Source organism: Diplotaxodon limnothrissa, linkage group LG5 (genome assembly GCF_057381915.1).
Source record: "Diplotaxodon limnothrissa isolate DT_005_m linkage group LG5, D_limnothrissa_male_GT1.1, whole genome shotgun sequence".
NCBI classification, from domain to species: Eukaryota; Metazoa; Chordata; class Actinopteri; order Cichliformes; family Cichlidae; genus Diplotaxodon; species Diplotaxodon limnothrissa.
In genome coordinates, this window is record NC_140600.1 from 25,693,293 (window position 1) to 25,706,187 (window position 12,895).

The following is a 12,895-nucleotide window of genomic DNA, read 5'->3' on the forward strand; positions in this document are numbered from 1 at the left end:
GGTTCGATATTTTTTCGATACAAAAAAAATGTTCATGCCTTTTTAATTTGTCATTTATTAAAATTATAAATATATATTTTAACTCAAAAGTACAGTTTTTAAATTTAACCCTAACCCTTGTGCGTGTTTTTTATTTTGACAGCGAATGCGCACCTGCGGACCACTTATGTGCAGCCCTGGTTGTTTAGCTCGTCATATTGCAGCCACAGAAATTATTTTGTCCATGAAACCATAAAGCTGCACTTTCTTTTTGCCTTATAGTCTGATTTGTCATAACTTCTCCGTTTTGTGGTAAGCTTTTCTTTGGCTGTCACTTCTTCACCCTGACCTGTCTTATTTGGCTCAGCAGAACTAAAATATAAATCCTGCTGCTTTTACACACACACACACATAAGCTCAGCGATTCTCTGCGCGATCAACCTCTCACATGTTTAAGCTTGCTGCGGGAGATTTCACTTGTCATGTTTGCGTAGTAAGCTAACAATTAATAAGACGATGTCAGAGGAATTGGTGCACAAATTATCATCACTCACAGATCAGTGCTGTCGCTCTCTATACACAGTTCGCACGATTGCAAAGTGAAAGCAAAAAAACAAGCGCAAATTCAAACGCGATTTCAATATGTCACATATTGACAGTGGCTCACCGATGCCAATGACATAATTACCCAGCTACATTTCTGAAAGAATGCAAAAGCATTGACATATATTTTTCCTTCCTACAATAGCCCGACGGGCAGGGAAGAGATAGATTTTGGTAGCCCGACTGAAAAAATCGCTAGCCCCAGGACGTCGGGCTAGCGATATTGCAAGCCCTGTATCTGATTGAGGAATCACTCATCTTTGGAAAAGAGAGTTTATTACAGAGAAATGTCTCTTTCCAAAATAAAAGCTATACTATCCGCTTCTTCTGGGCTATATTCTCAGTGTAGCCAGATGGGCTACTCGCCTTCCGTTGTTTTTCTTCTCTCATTCTCTCTCTCTCTCGCTCGCTCTACCACCCTCGCTCTCTTTCCACTGCACTCGCTCCTTGTATCAGGTGATCGGGTTAATTGGGAACCCACCTGCACATTGATTGCAGGGTGGCGCTAGCCTGTATAAAGCTAAGCCGATGTCTTGTTGGATTAATTCCTCCCGAGCTTCTGGTACGATACAGCAGTAAATGCTGGCGTACTGCGACGGACTAATCAGCAAGAGCCGATTATACGACAGCTACAGGTATGCTCTCGCTTAACCTTGGATTCCCTCCGAATACTGGAATTGGTGTTAATATCCTTTTCCGGCCTGTTGTAGCGCAGCAGTCTGTTTAATTCTGCCATTGCGGAGAGAGGTGTTCGTGGTATCTCCACCAATGAGAGTATAGTGCCTCCGGTCCTGGGGTAAGCTGTTAGAACTACTTTTATTAGCATTCATAGCTATAAGAGTTTAAGGTTACACTTATCTGTTTCAGGGTTCACTGCTGTACTCACCTCTCCATGGTAAATTGTCCAACCTAAATTGGAAGAGTGGACTGCCTTCTCAGTTGCTGTTGTGAACTCCTCCTTGGTGGAGTCTGCTGTCTTGTCTTGTTTTGTCTTATCTTGTTTTTATTAAGTAGGCTTACCTTTTTTTTGGGTTCGCCTGGTGTTCTATTTTACCCTGGACTGTTGCTCGTACCCACACTTCTGTGATCGGGCTGAAGTGATTCTCTGCCCGAGTGTCGTGCTGGGACTCTAAATCGCCTGGGTGGCCGGTCTCAGCCGGTGGGGAGCCAGACCGGCCTACGCCTGAGAATAATTATTACCAGCACGAGTGGTAGTTTGACCCGTGGGGAATAAGCCTTTCCCGTGTGTGTGTGTGTGATTTCTTTTATTAAAGTTATTAAAGTGTGTTTGTCTTTTTATGATTTGTAGCGAGCCTGACGCTCAGTGTCCTTTTATTCTTTTAACATACTTTTCTGTGTTTTATTTCAGTGAAGGAGGACGAGCCAGTGGCCCTGGGACCTCAGGTGGTGGGTCGTTTTCACACTTTCTTTTGTACAGCACTGGGTGGTCTGCAGTGATTCTTTTGGTGTGATTTTCTTTTGGTTCCACGGCTGCTGGTAAGTCCAAGTTCCACGATTGTTTATTTTTACTGTAGGACACTGTCAATAATGATGCTACATCTTGACTTTTAATATTTTATTTATAAAATATTATTTATAATATTTTATTTATTTCTATAAATAAAACTGTTTTAATATTGGAAGCCAACCTGCCTCAGTGTGCATCCTTGAATCTGTGCGGTCTTTTATTCCTTTTATTTATTTTTCTTAAATATATTTCCTGGGGGTGTAATTCCCCTAGGTGGCGTCAAGTTTATTTATTTTGTTCATAACCCCGCCGACCACTTGGTCACATCAGCAGCATATTAAACATATCAGGTCCCCATAAGGAGAATCACGTGCTAACAGCTGTCTAAATGACTCGGCTAAAGGTAGTAGCATGCTTGTTGTTTTTGTCTTTGCACTAGGATGATGTCGGCGTAAATGTGCAGTCATATTCGTTGTGTTCCCACTAGTGCTTTCAGGTTAATCTCGTTGAAATGACCTTAACACCACAACACGGCAAATCTCTGTTAACGAGCTACCGCCGATCACCCGTGCATGGGGCTAGACAGCCAACACGTTAACGAGCTAACTGCGCTAACACGCCAGCTCCCACCCATGTAATTGAGCATTGCATGGCACATCCAACATACTGTTTTACTTTAGTCCATGACGCGCTTACCTTCAGGGTCATATGTCACATGAAAACCAAAATAATTCCAAACGCCAGATCTGAATGAGGGTGGGGGAGGTCCATGTTGCAAGGAGACCTTAACTTCTGTCTCGCTAGCTTGCCCTGCTCTCTTCCTTCTGACTATGCTGTCTGTGTTGAGCGCTCAGTGGATCTGCGCTCGACAGTGCAGCCTAGGCGGAGTAGTCGAACACAGATTCACTGAGCGCTCAACACTGACAGCATCGTCAGAAGGAAAGTTGATAAAATAAATTACAAATGTTGTATTGTTCGATACATATGCCTACCGAACCGAAAGCACTGTATCGAACGGTTCAATATCGATACGAATATCGTTGCACCCCTATTAAATACTTATTGATAATCTAATACAACATGGACCAATGTGAGCGATATCTCTATAGAACTGGCACAAAGAGGAAATATTTTAAAGTAAAGTGATTATAATATCATTACAACATGTGATAAAGCAATGTGGCAGCCAATTTGGGCTGACCACATGTAAGATATATGAGATAGGTCTGTATGACTCAAAGTAACAGCATGCAGGGCTGCTTCAACAGACTGTGGTTTGATTTCCTGCTGTTTGCCACCTTGCTTGTTTCTCTCAGTTCACCATCTTCCTGTTGGCACAATGTTAATTATTTCTCTCTGACCTTTATTCTCAAGGATAGAAATTCTAAGAGTAATAAATAAACCTTGGTTTTCTCTGCACATTTGTATGTGTAACTAACTTAATGCAACTGCAGTCAGGATTTTCTAGAGTTCTGAATATGTATGGCATCAAAATACACAAATGGTTCATAATGAAACATTTCGTAATTGTGAATGGAAACAAACTGGACTGAGTAGAAATCTATTACTATCTCTACCTGCCATTGTCATCCAGTCAGTATACAATCATGGTCACTTTATTAGGTACACGTATTCAACTGCTCCTTAACAAAAATGTCAAATCAGCCACATGCCAAAAACCCAGTTTAGATCTAGACATGCCAACATAATCAAGACAACTCTCTGGGATTCAAACCGACAATCAGAATGAGGACGAAAGATGATTTAAGTAAGATGCTGCAAGGGCTGGTCTCAGTATTTCAGAAAATGCGCATCTACTGGGATTTTCCCACACAACCATCTCTAGTGTTTACAGATAATGTTCTGAAAAAGAGAAAATATCCAGTGAGCAGCATTTCAAATGCCTTGTTGAAGTCAGAGGAGAATAACCAGACTGCTTCAAGCTGAGAAGAAGACAGCAGTATTTCAACAAATCTCTTGCTACAACCACGTTACGCAGAAGACCATCTCTGAATGCACAACGCATTGAACCTGTAAGTATATGGGATAGAGCAGCAGAAGACCACACCAGGTACTACCTCCTGTCAGCTAAGAACAGGAAGCTGAGGCTAAAATTCACAACGGTTCACAAAAGTTGGACAACAGAAAACACCACAAAAGCCTGGATTCATCCTGCAGGGCGGTGTAATTGCGTGAAGGTTATTTTTATATTTTTTTTAATTGTTTGGGCTATTTAGTAGTGACTGAGCATCATTTCTGAATACTGTTCCTGACCCTGTCCACAAATTTATGAACATAGTGTGCCCATCTTCTGATGGATGCTTCCAACACACCTAGTTTCTTGAAACTGACAATGAGTTCACTGTGTTCAAATGACCTCCAGTCACCAGATATTAGTTCAATAGAGCACCTCTGGGATGTTATGGAATGGGAGATTTACATCATGGATCTGCAGCCTAAAATCTGCAGGAATTCTAGGATGCTATTGCATCAATAATAACCAAAATCTCAGAGTTATGTTTTCACCACCTTGTTAAATCTATGCAGTGAAGAATTAAGGCGAATTTGAAGGCAGAAGGGAGTCCAGTACTAACAAAGCAGCCGGTGAATGTACGTCTGTGCCTATTAGATGGTGATGTTTACGTTGGTTAAATGGCCAGCTTACTGAATTTGTGTATGTCCTTTATTATTGGTCCAGTCAATGTCTTGACTGGACCAATAGCATTACTGTTCTTTTGAAATGTGTTTATTTAGTGGTGCGTCACTATGAGTGATGCGCTCACATGCTGCCAATGAAATTGATGTTTATGATGGCTCTCTGGGAATGTGACACATTTACTAAAACTCTTTCTGCTCTTTTTAACACAGCTACAAGTTGCAGACTGCAGAATATTAGACTCACACACACTCGCCTTATCCTTCTCCTCTTTGTCATTCACTTACAAATTTGCAGGCTCCGACTGCACTTGCAGCTGCAATGAATCACCATGAAACTGCAAACACTGACTTGAGTTTCATGTTTACTTCTATACAGCAGCATAATGTGTCTGTTAATGATCCTTATCACATGCAGATCAGCTGCTACAATCAGCTCAACTGAAATCCAATATGGGGCATAATTAAAGAATAGTATGAAAGCCATAAGCGTGTGTCAATTTCTACAGGGCTGCTGCGCAAGTATGGGCAGGCTAGCACACTAATTGCTATGTGTGGGAGTGCGAGAGTAGCATCACGTACACCCAGCCATTTGACAGATCTATGGGTGAGAAAAAAAACGTCACCACAGCAGAGTCCTTAATCCTTCTATTACAGCTTCACTTACAGGATACACACACGGCCACTGTCAGACCTCACCGGCAGCTTGTTTGAAAGTTGATAAGTGTTCACAGGGTGCAGGAGACTGCAACTCAGCATCTCTTGTCTTCTGTCTGCAGGTTTAAGTATAAAAGTTTCACGGATGCCCTGTTGTGTTTAACTTAGTGTGTGTTTGTATGAGCTGCACCTAATTATTTAGTGTGTTCATTAAGTACTTCTGATATGCTCGAATTGTGCAGTCATAATAATGAAGTTCGTTAATCACCTAATTAAAGATCTGAATTAACTGAATCCAAATGCACATCTCGCCCTCACAATCACATCACATCTCTGTCCAAAATCCCATAGATATTAAATTTGCTGTTGGATGAACTACACAGACAACTTCCACATCCGCACATCAGAGAAATCATTAAATATCTTTTACGTGTCAGCCTTTGAAATTCTTGTATGGTGACACAGTACTTAGCTTAAATGTGGCATTCTTTGCAAATCCTTACTTTTAAACAGAGGTACATTTTTTTCCCCCCGAAAGCAAGTGTTAATTTTTTCTACTCAGATGACAACTGTTGCTGGCAGATTTTATCAGCTGTAGCTATGGCTAATTAAATTATTTTTAGATCCATGACTTGCACGTCGAAAATCGTCTCTGGCTGCCTCTCAAATATTTCACTCTGCCTCGTTCTAAAATGAGAATGATGATGAACTGTGAAGTAGTGGATTGGATGACTTAACAAAGACCTAGAGCTTGTAAAGCTCAATAAAGCTGATTATAGAGACAGATTTACTTGATAATTCTGTGGATTTTAGCACTAAAAACAACTGTTTTCACTTCATCACTTTTTTTTTAACACTTATACATAATAAACAGCTTTAACGATGTAAGCGTTTGCCTCACTGTTTGAAATTTTGAACACATTTAATATGAACGTGTTATGTCCAGATCATTTAGAACATACCAAGAAATGGAGATCCTCAGAGAAACAATTTTTCCTGGGTCAATATTTTTTTTAACAACAAGTCAACACAAAGGCGGTTCAAGGAGAACTGATAAGCAGGTGCTTACCTAAAACCAAATATGGCTTAAACTAGGTGTTACTGCAGCACACCCAAGCGAAATCAAATGAAAACCAAGTTAGCGACCTGAAAGGCAAGAGCCTTCCAGAAGAAGAGACAGCCAGGGAGGAAACTGGTTTCTATAGAGTTCCCAAGCATTCCCAAGCCGTTTCCTGATTAGGATCTGAAATAGAGCACGTAAAAGGCAGGCCTGCCAAAGAACATAAACACAAGACCTAGAGCTGTCACAAGCATGCGCTACTGTAACTCTTTATATATGACAGAAAATAAATAAATGCATAATCAATCATCTTTAATATGTGGAGTAATTTAAAGACTGACAAGCCTGTTTTCATTAGCTAGCCAGTTATAAAACCATTAGTTTGGGAGTGATTAGGTTTAGCAAACACTAACATGCAAAGCAAACATAAATGATGGGTAACAATTGTTACAAAACACCTCCAGACAAATGGGTTAGCAACAAGATCTTCCTTTTACAGTTGGGTATTCTTCAAAATAAGAAATTAGTTTGTGTTGCTGCTGAGGCTGCAGAAACCAGCCTCTGCAGTGCTGTTCAAACGTGCCCTGCTAGCAGCACTGAATTAATCCAATCTGCACCAGAGCTCTCAGTGGCTGCTGTTGCTCCTGCAGCAGGTATACTTTCAGACTCCTCTCTGTCTAGTACAACTTTAAGGAGACAGCAGATCAAAGATGGACCAGATGGAGTCAGTAAGACAAGTGCTATTTCCCTGCAGGTAGGGTTTAAGACACCCAAGTCGAGGGTTGATGGTGTCATCAGTGTGTGCCACTGGTCTCTCGCTTTCTCTCTCTGTGATGGTGTGGACATGTGCTTGCACGCTAGTACATGAGGAGGGACGGATTTTATGTTTTACCCCTCCAGACACCTTTGTTTGCAGCGTTTGGGTTGTATGAACGCTGGGCATTTTGTTGTTGAGCCACAGCCGTTCAGCCGGGCTTTTATACGGTTGCTGAAGAATGCGTATTAAAGAACCACCGTGGATTACTGATACCAGTGTGGGTGTGTATCCTTCCGCCTAGCCTGCTAGGTGTTTTGCCGCCTCTTCTCAACCACACAACACAACCCAACGTTACAGGTTGCCAACTCCCTGAAAAATAAATAAGGGACACCTCGTGGCCAGGGCCGGGCAACCCAGTTGTCTTCACCCTTCCCAGTGTGGTGAATTTTCTAGCTCTTTTTTTGTGTGTGAAATTATTTTTTTTAACCATTTGACTTGAAGTTGATTTAAGTAGATGCATATTCTATTCTTTGTGATATGAACACATGGGAAACAAATGATCATTTAGCCATTTATTTTTAGCTCAAAATGACAACATTAACACAGTAAAACAGGTCTCTTTCTTAAACAGAAGCCTGTCATGCTTAACTTTTGAGTTAAGCATGACATGTGCGATTTTTGGCCCATTTTGAGACGATTTTTGAGTCGTGCGACGGTTTTGGCGATCGGCCCGATTTTGGCCTTCATCGTGCGTCGTGTAGTATACGTGGGGTAACGAGAAGTGATTAACACCTCACGACCAGCTCCCGATCATCAATCGCTCGTGAGGGTGTCACCACAGCCGCTCACACTGCTCATGCGCAAACACGTAAACGTCGGTGAAAAAGACGGCGCAGCACTGCTGTGCAGCGTGTGATCTGGACACAAGCGATGGAGGCACAACTTGTAGAACTTTGGAAAGCTCATCCGAGCCTTTTCGATGTGGCATCACAAAATTATCACGATCACAACAACCGTGAAAATAGTTGGATTTACACTGCTGCTCAATCACAGCTGCCTGATCATGTTTTTCATTAGCAATTTAGCAAAGTTGATGGTGGTGTGTCTGTGTGAGTGAAAGACAGAGAGAGCGAGCGACAGATTGTCTGTTATAACCTTCATGTTATGGAGGCACAGTGTGAGCTCTCAGGTCGCATCAGAGCATCGGGCGGTATAGTGTGAGACTCTGCATCGTGACCTACCAACTTCTAACCCTGCGAGTCAATCGTGCAGTTTGAGCAGGAGCTGAATAACGTGACTGAAAAAATCGCACAGTGTCTGCCCAGCTTTAGGTGTACTGTCGTCCGAGACTTGCACCGCAGTGTCGGCGTTTGTTTCCCTGTTGGCCATGCTTCTTGTTGTGGTCATCTGTTGTCTTCCGGTATTTTCTCCGCAAGCGACCTTTCCTCGACCAATGAGATGAGCGGTAATCTGAATTGTCATACTCGAATTGTCATAAGTGTGCTGTCAGCTCATTGGTCACAAAGCAGGAGAGGGGCTGGGAATTATGTTTTCAAACAAAGCGTTAATTCCATTAAAAGTTATAGGCCACTTTTGATTCTCACTGTATTACGGGACAAAGTGCGTCCCTTATTAGCTCAATACGGGACGTGTGCTTTTGTTTCGAAATACGGGACGATTCCGTATTTTAAGGGACGGTTGGCAACCCTACCTGCAGGTTGCAAAGACATATCAGGAAAGGATTATACTGTGCTCCAGTTCTGTGTAACACCTACTACATAAATCTTACTGCTGATAAAAAAAAAGGCTGCTGTGAACAGATGCATGTTGGAAATCACATGATACCATGTTTGTTTAAAACACTGGCACAGCCCGACAGTGGTATTGACTGAAAAAGAACTGCCAAGAAGAGGAAACATGTAAGAAAGAGTCATAGTAGCCTTTAAATAATCCTATTTTACCGTGTTATACATGTCTTAGTAATGACACATACGTGTATATGTATGTATGTAAGCAACTGGGTTATTTAGCCTCTTTATATTGAGAAAAAGGACCAAGTAAATAGGGCACAGTGACTGGAAACAATGGAAAACTTGTGATTTCAATACTGGGAAAGCACAATGTAACTCTTAAGTACTGTGCCAGATACACAGTTGCAAGATGCTGTTGATAAAGCAGGCTTTGTTTTGTTTAGCCCCAAGCGACATCCTGGTAAGTCAATGGTTAGTAAGGCCAAATTAAATTCAGCATTCTCACATAACAATGGTTTTTAGCCTTTGGTCTGGATCTTGCTCCTGAGTCTTTATTGCTCTTACACATCCCATGCTTACCAACAGATAAAGCATTTTGTAAAGATCAAGTAAAAAAGCATTTAGAGTGATTATTTTGTACACAAACGCCATGCTTTAGAAAATACATTGTGTTTGGGAGTGTTTGTGCATCTTACCACTCTGGTGGGATTGCTGTAGTCTATCTTCAGACTGGCCATGGCTTTAACAATGGCCATTATAGATTGGATGGTATTACTATAAACCACTGCTCTGTACTGCTTACACTCATCTTCTGAGTAGCCATCTTCATGGATGATCCTGAGAATATCAAGAGACATTCAAGTTTTATTTAAGTGCACATTAAAACATTGCCCACAGTATTCTCAAATGTGTGATGCAATTATGCTTGCTGAAATCATTTCTACTGTTTACCCTGTCAATTAAAAAACTCTTCTGGTGCACTTCAAGTGTAAATAATGACACATTTTTGCTTTTTGCACAGAATGTGAAATTCATTTAACAGCAGACACACATCAGGATGGAATTAGTTCATGGCCGATAAGAACAGGATGACAGATTAGCAACACTTGGTTCGATGTACATGAGGGGGAATCAATTATTGTTTTAATGAAGTCTTCAAAAACTACTTCTTATGCTTCACTATGTGCACTACAAGCTCATTTGGAGTGTTCTCCAGCATCCTTGCTATAAAAATAAAGAAAAAAACAGCTTAAAGTATATAAAATGAAGCAACTTGTGAATTCTTACTGTCAGCAGGTATCCCAAAAAGTCATGCTGGAGCTCAGTGGTACAGATGACATGGATGGATGTGGGTGGCAACACAGAGTAAGGAATAGCACAGAATCTGACCTATTTATAACCTATTTATTACCTACTGCCTTTATTACCTATTTGTCACCTGTTTGACCTTATTTCTTTTAATAAATCAATGTAAAGTTGTCTGAAATTCTCTTAAAGAAACATACATGTTGATTATTACTGAATTATTTTTAAGAAGACATATTCCCAAATGCAGTTACATAGTTAAGCTGCCAGGCTCAGATTTAAGTCAAACTGCTAAACTAAACAGCTTCTTTCACACAGAAAATCAGACTAGCTCAAATTCTGTTACTGGCTAGTTAATGATTAACATCATTAATGTCTTTGTACTGTATAGTTTAAATCATTTTCTTTACAATCATTGTTACACATTAATGATTACATTAAGAGTTTTGGCTGTGTTTAAACTCAAAATATTTTTGAAGCTAAAAGCTGATTTTGTTTTGTCTGTGTTGCTATCTAGTCTATAAAAAATCATACTGAATACTCAGTGTAACATTTATCATGTCAGCATGCTGTGTAGGATGATGTGTAGCAAACGGGGTTAACACACAGTGGGACTGCCTCAACACTGCAGCATTCAGCTGATGCAGTATCCTAACTTTACCTCTTGCAGTATTATTACCCTGACTGCGACGGAACTAAGTGTTTGTGCATGCACAAGTGTGCAGCCCATCATGAGGTGCAATCACCCAGATTTCATCAGGCTGCAGAACAAAGTGCAGAGAGAGCGAAGTGAGACAGCCCCACAGTAATTCTAAAGTGGGTCTGCCCCCTGCTTTTAACAGCCTACCGATGTTAATGTTAATGAACAGTAATAATTTAGAAAACAGCTGCCTTCTTTTTGAGCTGTTCTAAGAACGTTGAATTAGCTAACTTTTCTTACTGTAAGACATGTTTACACCGCACAATGTCATCATACATGACATTATTTAATGTCATGTATGACATTAAATAAAAGGTCAGAGTCATGATTGCTTCTGTCTTCATGCTGATAAATCGATACCTCTGTACAAGTTTATAAATTAGCTTCAAAAGCAACAGACTGTTCTTGGTCCAAACTCATAAAAAATGGATTCAATGCCTGGTTAGCCCAGAGGAATGTGAATAATTAAGGCATTTAGTGTCCTCTGTGTTTATCCATTAGTGTGTGAGTATCTGTGTCATTGTGTATCCTGATTGGTGCACAAGCTTTACAAAAAGAAAGAAAGAAAAGAAAGAAATGAAAAGCCTTTGTTTTATAGACAGCATAAAAGATGGACCTAGCTACCCTGACATCATCCCCTGGTTTATGAAGTCTCGTTTTGAAGCCTCAAAATGAGTGTTTTTACCATCGTCATTTTGATTTCAAAATAGCTATATGACATGGAGGGGTCTAGCTTTAAAATTACTTGCGCACTGGACCTCCATTCTGAAACACAGGACTCCCAAGATTTACAAAAGGCTTTTTTATTCAGTATGACCCAAGACTGAGAGACTGAGCCCAGAAACCTATCAGGAAAGTGTTTGCAGAGGTCAAGATGGAGGGACATTTTCCCATAGACTCCTATTGGTCTCAGAAGCCAAGTCTATGTGTTAAGTACTTTCCAATAACCCTATACGTTCTCACATGTACAAAAAAATTCTAAACACCTGTGACCACAACATCACCTGGGAACCAACTTGAAATAACTCCACTGTATTGTATCTAAAACTGAAACGATTTAACTGTAAACTGCTCAAGTTCTCTGACCGAAACACATAAAATAAGAACAGTGAACTGTGACCGGAAGTTAACAGGGTTTCCCCTTACGGCAGTCAGTCAATACTTATTGAGGCATACCATTACAACAACCTATGCAGCACACCCCACTGTAAGTTGGAAATATTATATCAACATGATGGATAAAGTTGTGCCTATTAACCTTAGAACATGGCATCCTCATGCACTGACATTTTAATAAAGCCAATAACTTACCTCTCTAAATGTCTTGGATTTTATGAGCGTCTTAGAATTAAACAGACTGTCAGAAATCGATTATATGTATTCTTCTGCACACTTTTGTAACTGAAGAATTAAGCAGTGATAGCAATATCAGTTTACACATTCAAACTGCCAGATTTTCTTGCAGTCTCTAGCTAAATGGCAGTCTCTAGCTGTATTATATTTTAAATTTATTATATTTATTTAGGATTATCTCTTGTTCTTCTTTAAATATGCAGCTCTAGACCTGTCCATTTTTGGAAATGGGTCATCTGGTGTCAGCACTGCCCCCTCTTATGTAAACACACTCATTGCTAAAGTCAGAAAATCTGGGTTGACTTCCTGGGGTGTTAACCGGCATCGTGTGACCACTTATAATATGACTGTGGTTATTAGGCTCAGTGACACAATATAATTAAAGTTTATTGTGATTATAAAAAAATTTCTTAATTTGTGAGGTTTTTAAAAGACATTTACAAATACTGGCAGTGGCCAATGGTACCCCTCAGCCTCCTAGTAGAGGCACCTATCGTATGAATTTAAAAATCCCACGTCACCTTATTCTCAAACTATCGTATTCACAAGCTTTTCAGATCAATTGACCTCGGACTTCTATGCTTGAGGTCGAGGTCTATGAGATTCG

General features: G+C 40.4%; 1 protein-coding gene across 1 annotated transcript in view; it reads right to left on the reverse strand.

The window, feature by feature from the left end:
• Positions 1-12,895, reverse strand: part of LOC146632435 (guanine nucleotide-binding protein G(i) subunit alpha-2) — a 52,530-nt gene that overhangs the window by 7,903 nt on the left and 31,732 nt on the right. Inside the window, exon 3 of the mRNA XM_085353339.1 lies at positions 9,626-9,767. Within this exon, the coding sequence (XP_085209465.1) occupies positions 9,626-9,767 (142 nt within the window). The remainder of the gene's footprint in view (positions 1-9,625; positions 9,768-12,895) is intronic.